The sequence below is a fragment of the Leucoraja erinacea genome, chromosome 4, assembly GCF_028641065.1.
Source record: "Leucoraja erinacea ecotype New England chromosome 4, Leri_hhj_1, whole genome shotgun sequence".
Lineage (NCBI taxonomy): Eukaryota > Metazoa > Chordata > Chondrichthyes > Rajiformes > Rajidae > Leucoraja > Leucoraja erinaceus.
In genome coordinates, this window is record NC_073380.1 from 2,995,496 (window position 1) to 3,007,819 (window position 12,324).

At 55.8% G+C, this 12,324-nt stretch overlaps 1 protein-coding gene across 1 annotated transcript in view; it reads right to left on the bottom strand.

Moving 5' to 3' along the window:
- Positions 1-2,691: 2,691 nt before the first annotated feature.
- Positions 2,692-12,324, bottom strand: part of agap3 (ArfGAP with GTPase domain, ankyrin repeat and PH domain 3) — a 363,100-nt gene continuing 353,467 nt past the window's right edge. The window contains 2 exon segments of the mRNA XM_055633547.1: positions 2,692-4,307; positions 6,233-6,488. Coding sequence (XP_055489522.1) covers positions 4,092-4,307; positions 6,233-6,488 — 472 coding nt within the window. The 3' untranslated portion in view covers positions 2,692-4,091.

Sequence of the window (12,324 nt, forward strand, 5' to 3'; positions counted from 1 at the left end):
ATTTCAGGTCGAGACTCTTCTTCAGACTAAAGGAAGGATGCTGTTAAACTGTGAAGAGTGCAGAGAAGATTTGTGAAATTGTTGCCAGGTCTTGAGGGCCTGAGCTACAGGCTGGGCAGGCTCGGACTTTATTCCTTGGTGCACATGAGGGTGTGGGGTGATCTTATAGAGGTGTATAGAATCATGAGGGGAATAGTATTCTGAGTTATTGCACAGAGTATGGGAGTCAAGAGCCATAGGTTTAAGGTGAAAGGAGAAAAGATTTAATAGGAACCTGAGGGGCATCTTTTTCCACTAAAAGTGGAAAGCTAGCAGAGGAGGTAGTTGAGGCAGGTACTATAACAACATGGGACTGAGACATGGATAGGGAAGGTTTAGAGGAATATGGGCCAAATGTGGGCAAATGGGACTAGCGTTGATGGGCATCTTGATTGGCATGTTGGCCAGTTTCCGCGGTGTATGGGCAAGGAATAGAGGCAGTCCAGACAAGATCATTGGGTTGGTCTTTGGGGTGAAAGAGGAGTCCTATTAGGACTTTCGACCTTGGAGATACAGAGCGGAAACGCCGACCAGTGATCACACCGTACACTGCCACTATCCTACACACTAGGGGGCAACTTCACAATTTTACCGAAACCAACTAACGTACAAACCTGTACAAACCGGAGCATCTGGGGAAAACCCATGCAGTCACGGGGAGAACGTACAAACTCCATGCAGACAGCACCCATAGTCAGGATCCAACCCGGGTCTCTGGCACTGGAAGGCGGAAACTCTACCGCTGCGCCACTAGGAAGTGGTGAACAACGTTACATCTGCTGCCTTTGCAATGGAGAGGAGCGACGGGTGATCTTACATCCGACATCCCCAGGGATGTTTCCATGAGAGCGAGATGGAGAAGGTGACGGAGAGGGAGACAGAGAGCGAGACAGACTGTGGGGTGTCCCAGGGACTGAGCACACTGCTGTTTATTAAGCTGTGTGTGGATCTGGCGGGACTGTCCCAGCATACAGCAAAAACTGAACACAGCAACATCCAAACGATATTTACAGCCGGAAATATAAATATTTCGAATATACATATTATACACAAGTACCTTAATGGTGAGAGATGTATAAATATGGTAATACCAACCTAATTTCTAAAGTGTAAGAGTTTTAGTGTTTTGTAGTCAATGATTGCAGAATGTCGTGCTGCTTCTTGGACATGAATGGGTTAATAGAGTCCACCCGCAGTATTTGGGTACGATTTCATCCACGATTGTTAACAGCCACTGATTCAGACAGAAGAGAATTTAAACACAATTCACGAAGATTCGGCCACCCGATGGCCAGGGTGAGGCGGGGTGGGGGATGGACTCGGGGTTACTGAACTGGGGGTCTCCGGCACGGGATCCCATCCGCGAGGGGTTGCTGCTCCGCTTGTTGGCTTTGCTTGCAGCTGCTGGCTGTCCCTGCATCCCTGTTACCCCCTAATGTGTGTGGCTGGGGTCAGGCGAGTGAGGGGCCGGGCAGTGGCAGGGGGAGGTGGGTGTACAGCACTGGCGCTGCCCTGGGGCTCCCACCCGGATGGGATGGGCCAGGGGGATGGTTCAGAGACCCCCTCCCTCCCCCTCCCCCTCCCGCACCCGGGCCTCAGTTTGTCACCCAGGGGCGGTGTGGGCACATACTGGCACACAGACCCCAGTTGCCCCTCCCTGTCCTGGCACACGGCATTGCCAAGACCTCTGACCCATGCACGTACCTACACTGACCCGTGTCCATACCCACACTGACCCCTATGTGCACCTTTGACCCCGACACTTGATTCTATACACTTGACCCCTGACCCGCGTCTGTACCCACACTGACCCTAGTGACCATACACTTGACCAGAGTCCAGCGGTTATACCATTGACCCCTGACCCATATGCGTACCTACACTGACCCCCTGACCTCAGTGACCCCCTGACCTCAGTGACCCCCGACCCATATGCATAGCCACACTGGCATCTGGTCTGTACCTGTACTCCGGGACTCTGCCTGTACCTGGACCCCTGTACTCCGCTTGTACCAGGCCGGCAGTAATTGAACCGTCACCGTTGAAATGCAAGCAATGACCGGTGCCCACAGCCACCTGACAATGTGCCCGGGTCAGACTTGGACAGAGAGCTCCACCTGGGCTGAGGGTGGGATGATGATCACGGTGGGATTCAGCAGCCTCTGGTCCTCAGGCAGGGATGGGATGGGATGGGATGGGCCCCACACAGTGACTGCCCGAGGTGGGGAGTGAAGCTCCCTCCCCTCCCCTCCCCAGACCCTTCTCCACCCACCGGCAGCAACCCCCAACCTGCCCCACACTCTGAACCATCGTTACTCTTCATTGTAAAGCTTCAAATATTGTTCCAGCAAAGTCTCACCTCAGTGAGCACGCATGTGGACACACACGCACACACACACACACGTGTGGTCTCACACTGACACATTGTCCTTTAGACCTCGTCCACGCAGAGATCAATGGGACTGCGCACACCCAGACACGGGCGGAGGTAAGCGCGGCCGTGTGAGAGGGGGGGGGAGCACAGGACCGAGAGAAGGGGGAGGGGCACGGATGTGAGAGGGGTGAGGAGGTGTAGGGAGGGGGAGGGGAGGGGGGGGGACGTAGGGCTGGGGGGGGGGGGGGGGGGGGGAACGCAGGGCTGTGGGAGGGGAGGGGGGGGGGAGGGGGGGAACGCAGGGCTGTGGGAGGGGGAGGGGGGGAACGCAGGGCTGTGGGAGTGTTCACCAATTAAGTGTATCCCACGCAACCCCGGGCACGGCCCTCAGACCTCGGCAGAGAGCCCCGCGTCGCAAAGGCAACATGAATGTGCAATGCGAGTGTGCGGCATTTGTGTTCAGAGTGTGCAATGTGTGTGCACAGTGAGTGTGCAACGAGTGCTCACTGTGCCGTGCGGCTGTACACAAGAGTGCTCACATTCAGCGCACACCGCGTGTGTACAGTGATTATGAAGTGATTGTGCAGTGAGTGTGCGCTGTGTGTGCGCACAGTTAGTGTGCATAATGAGTATGCAAGAGTGTGAACAGTGAGTGTGCACCACGGGTGCACAGTGAGTGTGCTACAGAGAGTGCACCAACAACCCTCAGGGCCGCCCTTGCCCTTTGCTGCCGCCCAGGGATCAGTGAGTGTGATTCCTCGGGCCAGACGGTGTGGACACGGCACTGCGCCCATGGACCCGGTGTCCAGTCTCCTGTCACTGCTGAGACCTCATGGGACCTGCTGGGTCCTCCTGTCATGGCACCCCCCCACCCCCACTCACGTCAGATTTAGGGGTGCGGGGTGAGGATGGGGATGAGCTGTGGGGGGGGGGGTGTGGTTGAGGGGGAGTGAGTGGGGGTGAGGAGGGAGGGGCAAAGGGCATTAGGTGGGGGTGAGCTGTGAGGGAGGGGTGGGTGAGGGGGGGTGGAGGGGGTGAGGGAGGGTCATTGTTGAGAGGGCAGGGTCTCTGCAGGCTGTTTTCCAACCCCCCCCCCCTGGGAGAGCCGTAGAGGAGGGGAAGAGCCTCTCCCCACGCTGGGAGACCCAATAGCCCCAGATTCCTGCTGACACTGCAACGTTCTTGGGGGGTAGGAGGGGACGTGGGCGGGGGAGGGGGAGGGAAGGTCAAGGAAGGGGTGGGAGGGGAGGGGAGGGGTTGGATGGGACACGGGAAGAGGGGTTGATGACATGGCAAAGCTGGGCCCAGTGGCTCCCAGGTGCTGGTGTATCAGATGATGGTGGGATGGGATGGGATGGGATGGGAGATGGGAAGGACAGGGTGGGGCTGGGAGGTGGAGGGGTTTGGACGGGGCGAGACGGGAGGGTGGCCATGGAAGGGAGGGGAGGAGGTTAGCAGGGGGAGAGGGGAGCAGGGACGGGTTGAGGCTGGGAGGGAGAGTAGTGGGTGGAAGGAGATCATGGGTTGGGGGAGCAGAGGGTGTGGTTTGGGGGTGGGGGAGCAAGGGGAGGGGGAGCAAAGTGTGGGGGTCAGAAAGGGAGTGGAGGGGGGGGGGGAGGTGGGAGGGGGGAGCAGGGTGTGAGGGTCAGGGAGGGTTTCCCCAATTGTTTCTGCCGTGTCAGATAATGGATGCGCTACGGTTCAGCTCCAGCCCTGCGTTGTTGTTGAGGTTGGTGTTCCTTCGGGCCAGGTTGGGAGTGGGGATGGGAATGAAGTTGTCCCCGGGGCATCCGTACTGTGTGAGGATCTCGATGCACTCCGGGCTCCCGGCACGGCGAGCGTAGGCCAGCGGCGTTAATCCCCGCGCATCTCGGCTCTTCACATCCACCCCGTACTGTGGAGCAATGGGAAACACCGTCAGAGATTCACCAGCAACTGGCAGAGGCTCACTTTAGTTTAGTTTCATTTAGTTCTAGATATACAGCACGGAAACAGGCCCTTCGGCCCATCAAGTCCACACTGACCAGCGATCCCTGCACACCAACACTATCCTACACACACTTAAGGACAATTTACAATTTTACCAAAGCCAATTAGCCGACAGACCTGCACGTCTTGTGGAGTGTGGGAGGAAACCTGTGAATTCGGAGGTAAACCACGCAGGTCACGGGGTCAGACAGCACCCATAGCAGGATCGAACCCGCGTCTCTGGCGCTGTGATGCAGCAACTCTACCAGCTGCATCTGGCCCCCAAACACACATCATCAATCATGCAATCAATTCTTAATCAGCGGTACCTAACTAGACCGCAATAGTGCAAGACCAAAGTGTGTTGGAGGTCACAGTTACTGAGGTTAGTGTTGTGCAGTGTTGCTGGCAAGAAGTTGTTCTTGAACCTGGAGGTAAGGGTTTTCAGGCTCCTGTACCTTCTTCCCGATGGTAACAGTGAGATGAGAGCGTGGCCAGGGTGGAGTGGCAGGGGGAGAGGGGAGCAGGGACGGGGTGAGGCTGGGAGGGGGAATAGCGTGTTGGGGGAGCAGGTGGAGGGGGATCAGGGGTTGGGGGAAGCAGTCTCCCATTATCTCTGCTAATGCTGGCTGGACTTTCTGAGGCAGTGCCCCGTAAATCCCTTCGATGATAGGGACATCAGTTCCCGTGATGGGCCAGCCAATGTCCACCACTATCTGTGCTTTCCTTCGCGTTTCCGAACCAGGCCCTGATGCAACCAGCTGGTGTGCTCTCTAGTGTATATCTGTAGAGGCTCAATAGAGACATGCTGAATCTCCTCAAACTTCGAAAGAGGCGTTGATGGACTTTCTTTTTGATTGCATCAATGGGTTGGGCCCAGGACATCAGACGTGTGCACTCCCATCAACTTGAAGCTGTGATTCTCAAGTTGATGAGAAATCACTCACATAATATAGTGCCAAGGACAGCACGGAAACACGAGGTGGGGAACGAAGCAGTGACGGGAGAGAGTGACATGGGTCATGCCGGTCTCATGACCCAAGAGAGATGGGTCATGGGGTGATGGTTCATGGTGCGTTGTGTCATGGGGTGATGGGTCATGGGGTGATGGGTCATGGGGTGATGGGTCATGGGGAGATGGGTCCTGAGGTGATGGGTCATGATGCGTTGTGTCATGGGGTGATGAGTCCTGGGGTGAGGGGTCATGGGGTGATGGGTCAAGGGGTGATGGGTCATGGAGTGATGGGTCAGGGGTGATAGGTCATGGGTTCTGGAGTGATGGGTCATGGGTCGGGGTGATGGCTCAAGGGGTGATGGGTCAGGGGTGATGGGTCATGGGGTGATGGGTCATGAGGTGATGGGTTTTGGGGTGATGGGTCAGGGGTGATGGGTCATGGGGTGATGGTTCATGGGGTGGTGGGTCGTGGGTCAGGCGTGATGAGTGATGGGTCATGGGTGATGGGTCAGGGGTGATGGGTCATGGGGTGATGGGTCATGGGGTGATGGGTCATGGGGTGATGGTTCATGGGGTGATGGTTCATGGGGTGATGGTTCATGGGGTGATGGGTCCTGGGTCAGGTGTGATGGGTCATGGGTGATGGGTCATGGGGTGATGAGTCAGGGGTGATGGGTCATGGGGTGATGGTTCATGGGGTGATGGTTCATGGGGTGATGGTTCATGGGGTGATGGGTCCTGGGTCAGGCGTGATGGGTCATGGGGTGATGGGTCAGGGGTGATGGGTCATGAGGTGATGGGTCATGGGGTGATGGGTCAGGGGTGATGGGTCATGGGGTGATGGTTCATGGGGTGATGGTTCATGGGGATGGGTCATGGGGTGATGGGTCCCTTACCCATATGAGAAGCTGTGTGATGACCACGTTGGCCATGGCAGAGGAGAGGTGCAGCGCAGTCCTGCCATCTCCGTCCCCGTACGTCTCGTTCACCTCCTCCTTGGTGCCGTGAGCCAGGAGCAGCACTACCTGCCGCAGGTCATCCTCCACCACCGCCCGCAGCAGCTGCTGCCCTAGCGGGATGTCTGACTGTGGCAGAGATGCCAGCAGCAGCTTCTGTTCGTACTTGGCCCGAATCCACCGCTCCTTCTCCTCCCTACGGCACAGGGTGGAGAGGGTGAGACCTACAACGCACACCGCACCCAGCCCAGCACAACCCGGCCCAGCACAACCCGGCCCAGCCCAGCCCAGCCCGGCCCATCACAACCCGGCCCAGCCGCACCCAACCCGGCCCAGCCCAGCCCAGCCCAGCCCAGCCCAGCCCAGCCCGGCCCGGCCCGGCCCCTGGCCCAGCCCAACCCGGCCCAGCCGCCCAGCCCAGCCCAGCCCAGCCCAACCCCAACCCAGCCCAGCCCAGCCCAGCCCGGCCCAGCCCGTGCAGCCCAGCCCAACCCGGCCCAGCCCAGCCCAGCCCAACCCGGCCCAGCCCAGGCCAGCCCAGCCCAGCCCACCCAACCCGGCCCAGCCCAGCCCAGCAAACCCGGCCCAGCCCAGCCCAGCCCAGCCCAGCCCGGCCTTCTTCTCCCTGCCACAGGGGTAGGGTCAGCCCAGACCCAACCCGGCACCAGCCCAGCCCAGCCCAGCCCAGTCACACACTCACTGCTCAGTCACACACACCTCTGCTCCACACACTCTTCCCAGTCCCACACCACACTCACTAACCCAGCACACACACAACACTGGTCACAGGGTCAGAGGGTGAGAGTCACACACACACTACCCCATGACACACTAACCCCAGTCACACACACACTAACCCAGTCACACACACACACTAACCCCACACACACACTAACCCAGTCACACACACACACTAACCCCACACACACACACTCACACACACACACTAACCCAGTCACACACACACACCCCACACACACACTAACCCAGTCACACACACACACTAACCCAGTCACACACACACACACACACACACACCCCAACACACACACACACACACACACACACACACACACACACACACACACACACACACACACACACACACACACACACACACACACACACACACACACACACACACACACACCCAACCACACACACACACACACACACCCAGTCACACACACACACACACTAACCCAGTCACACACACACACACTACCCAGTCACACACACACACTAACCCAGTCACACACAGTCACACACACACACACACACACTAACCCAGTCACACACACACACCCAGTCACACACACACTAACCCAGTCACACACACACTAACCCAGTCACACACACACACTAACCCCACACACACACTAACCCAGTCACACACACACTAACCCAGTCACACACACACACTAACCCAGTCACACACACACAACCCAGTCCACACACACACACACACACACACACAAACCCCAGTCACACACACACAAACCAGTCACACACACTAACCCAGTCACACACACACTAACCCCACACACACACTAACCCAGTCACACACACTGAAGAAGGCAAGAGTGCCAAACACTTTCTTCACCACAAAAAGACACAAATTGCTGAAGTAACTCGGGGGGTTAGGCAGCATCTTCGAAAACATGGACAGGTGACTCAAGTCTGAAGAAAGGTCCCAACCTGAAATATTGCCAATCCATGTTCTCCAGAGATGCCGCCTGACCCACTGAGTTACTCCAGCACTTTGTGCCTTTTTTGGTTGTTGTAAACCAGCACCTGCAGTTCCTTGCAACTTCTTCACCACCCTGTCCACCTGACTCGCCACTGTCAGGGAACCGTGGACTGTACCCTGCATCTCTCAGTTCTCCAACACACCGGGTTAGTGCTGTGTAAGTCCTGCCCGGTTCTGACATACTAAAGTGTAACACCTCCTGCTTGTCACTGAAGCAGAATGATGTTGCTGGACGTGACAATACTCAACCCATACAGATTGATGCTGTGAGTTACACTGCATGGAAACAGGCCCTTCAGCCCTACTCGTCCATGCTGACCAACCTGCCCCATCTACACTAGTCCCCCCTGTCTGTGTTTGGCCCATATTCCTCTAAAACCTTCCTATCCATGTACCTGTCCAGGTGTCTTTTAAATGCTGATATAGTACCTGCCTCAACTACATTTTCTGGCAGCTCATTCCATATGCACACCATCCTTTGAGGTAGAATTTGCCGGGGGGGGGGGGGGGGGGGGGGGGGGGGGTGTGTCGGGGATACAACTGGCAGAGGCCCTGTGCCTGGGAGGACTGAAGAAGGGTATCGACCCAAAACATCACCCATTCCTTCTCTCCAGTGATGCTGCCTGTCCCGCATTCTCGTCCACTCCCCCGAGGGCATGAAGGTTGAAGGGGGTTGGGCAAGGAGAGGGACAGTGGGATGGAGTAACGGCTGCAGCGGGTACCAAAACCTGGCGCCTCTCGCATATGGACTCAGTGAGCCGTTTCGATGCATCACTGCATGTACTTAACCGGGGACTGTACTCACAGGCATAAAGCACCATACCTTGGTGCACTTGATAATAAATAAACCATTGACTGCTGCACATGTAGGGACCCTCCATTAGAGGCAGCACAGCGGCGCAGCAGGTAGAGCTGCTGCCTCACAGAGCTAGAGACCCGGGTTCGATCCTAACCTCGGGTGCTGGCTGAGTGGAGTTTGCACGTTCACCCTGTTTCCCTCCAGCTGCTCCGGGTTTCCTCCCACATCCCAAGGAAGTGCGATTTTGCAGGTTACTCCCCATAGTGTGCAGGGGGAGAAAGTGGGATAACACAGAGCATGTGTGAAGATGTGGGCCGAGATGGCCTGTTTCCGTGCTGTAATTGTTATATGGTTATATTGAGAAGAGAATGGAGGGTTATGGTATGAGTGCAGGCAGGTGGGACTAAGGGAAAAAAAAAGTTGTTCGGCGCGGACTTGTAGGGCCGAGATGGCCTGTTTCCGTGCTGTAATTGTTATATGGTTATAAGATAGACACAAAAAGGCGGAGTAACTCAGCGGGACAGGCAGCATCACTGGAGAGAAGGAATGGGTGACGTTTTGGGTCGAGACCCTTCTTCACTCATTCGGTTTAAACCAGCATCTGCAGTTCCTTCCTACACCTAGAGCTGGTGTGAACATGTAATCGATGGGACGCCGTGGACTCGATGGGCTGAAGGGCCTCAATGTTTGGGACAGGTAGGCAGAGAAGAGCTAACCAGTGAGGCTGTGCAGGACATTGAGTGAGCGGGGAGCTGCCGTGATCACAGCGATCACGTAGACAAGAGTGGGCGCTGGACACGGTTTATCAGTGGCGACCGAGCGCCTGGTGGCTGGCTCCTTCCCGCTCTCAGAGCCCAGGGGAGCGGGGAATCGATGGGGCACAATAATGCAGCCGTACTGGCCACGTCAGTGTGGACAAAGAGAGACCCATTCCGCTTCACAACTCTTATCCGCCAGATCTGCCTGAGGACGGGAATCAATGCAGTGACTGACGAACGCACAGAGAACGCCCGGTGAATGCCGACCTCCGACCCGCTGCTTTCACTGATAACGTCTGCAGACGCCAGGCTGCCTGTCTGTGTGAGTGACTGACAGAGGCTGCTCCCCATGTAGGCTCACAGCTCACAGCCCCTCCGAGACCACCCTCCCACAAACAATGTCCCTGCATCTTTAACCCTTCCAACACCTGCCACGGCAGGCTGCCAAACCACATCTGCACTGCCGCCTGATGTGGAGACCGTCTCTCTGTTCCACCGCCTGATGTGGAGACCGCCTGGGTCACTGGGTCCAGATGTGGGGACTGCATCTGTACTGCTGCCAGATGTGAACACCGTCTCCGTTCCACTGCCAGCTGTGGAGACTGCCTTTGGTCACTGGGTCCAGATGTGGAGACTGCATCTGTACTGCCGCCAGATGTGAACACCGTATTTTTTCCACTGCCAGCTGTGGAGACCGCCTTTGGTCACTGGGTCCAGATGTGGAGACTGCATCTGTACTACCGCCAGATGTGAACACCGTCTCTGTTCCACCGCCTGATGTGGAGACCGCCTGGGTCACTGGGTCCAGATGTGGGGACTGCATCTGTACTGCTGCCAGATGTGAACACCATCTCCGTTCCACTGCCAGCTGTGGAGACCGCCTGGGTCACTGGGTCCAGATGTGGAGACTGCCTCTGTACTACCGCCAGATGTGAACACCGTATTTGTTCCACTGCCAGCTGTGGAGACTGCCTTTGGTCACTGGGTCCAGATGTGGAGACTGCCTCTGTACTTGTGCCAGATGTGGAGGCAGCCTCTCCTTACCTGGACCCAGAGGTGTGGAGAAGGCCTCTGTCACCGCTGACAGATGTGGCCATGATCTCTCTCACCGTGGCCAGATGTGGAGACCATGAAGGAACACCACTCATCGACAGCGTTGCCATTCTAGTGCCGGTGGGCCACAGGGAACAGGCGGCCAACTCCCTGGCTAGGCCTCAGCTCAGTGAGTCATCGAACGTCAAACAGTACAACACAGGAACAGGCCCTTCGGCCCACAATGTCCATGCCGACCATGAAGCCAAGGACATCATTATCTAACTGCATGTTATCCCTATCCCTCCATTCCCTGCATATCCATGCGCCTATCTTAAACGCCACTATCGTATCTGCCTTCACCAACACCCCTGGCAGCAGGTTCCAGGCCCACACCACCCTCTGTGTACAAATGCTTGCCCTACACATCTCCTTTGAACTTTGCTCCTCTCACCTTACTGCTATGGTCTCACCTCCAGTATGTGATTGTCCTTGTCCACCCTATCTATGACAATAGACAACAGACAATAGGTGCAGGAGTAGGCCCTTCGGCCCTTCGAGCCAACACCGCTCGCAAGTTACAGAGATATGTTAAATAAGTTAGGTCTTTATTCTCTGGAGCGCAGAAGGTTAAGGGGGGACTTGATAGAGGTCTTTAAAATGATGAGAGGGATAAACAGAGTTGATGTGGACAAGCTTTTCCCTTTGAGAATAGGGAAGATTCAAACAAGAGGACATGACTTCAGAATTAAGGGACAGAAGTTTAGGGGTAATATGAGGGGGAACTTCTTTACTCAGAGAGTGGTAGCGGTGTGGAATGAGCTTCCAGTGGAAGTGGTGGAGACAGGTTCGTTGGTATCATTTAAAAATAAATTGGATAGGCATATGGATTAGAAGGGAATGGAGGGTTATGGTATGAGTGCAGGCAGGTGGGACTAAGGGAAAAAAAGTTGTGGCGGCACGGACTTGTAGGGCCGAGATGGCCTGTTTCCGTGCTGTAATTGTTATATGGTTATATTATATGGTTTTATATACTTTTGATTTTTTTTAAATTATTCTGATGGGAAACACATTGAGTGTTGAACGTGTGATGTCATTGACTCACCAATGGCCTGCGTGGTTGGGGCTGCCGCCCATTCCTGGTCCAGGCCACTCATAGTTTTACAGCAGAGGAATATCAAGGAGCACAAAGTCCACCGTTCCCTCAAAGAGGCATCACGGGTGAGATAGGGTGGCGACAAGGTGGTGAGGAGGCACGCTGGCCTTCATCAGTCAGGATATTGAGTGTAGAAGTTGCAATGTTATGTTACAGTTTATGTAAGACGCTGGTGAGGCCGCTTTTGGAGGTTTGATGTGTGGCTTTGGTCACCGTGCTGTGGAAGATCTGCCATCCAGCTGCAAACAGTGCGGAGAAGATTCACGAGGATGTTGCCAGGACCAGAGGGCCTGGGCTACGGGGAAAGGTTGGGCTGTGGTGATCTAATAGAGGTGTGCAAAGTCTTGAGGGGGATTAGATGAGGGGAATCAAGAACCAGGGGAGATAGGTTTAAGGTGAGACGGGAAAGATTTCTAGGAACCTGAGGGGCAACTTTTGGGATGTTCAGAGAACAATGTACCTGCACTCCAAGATCCCTCTGCTCTACACTCCCCGGGGCCCTGCCGTTCACTGTGAAGGTCCTGCCTTGGTTTGACA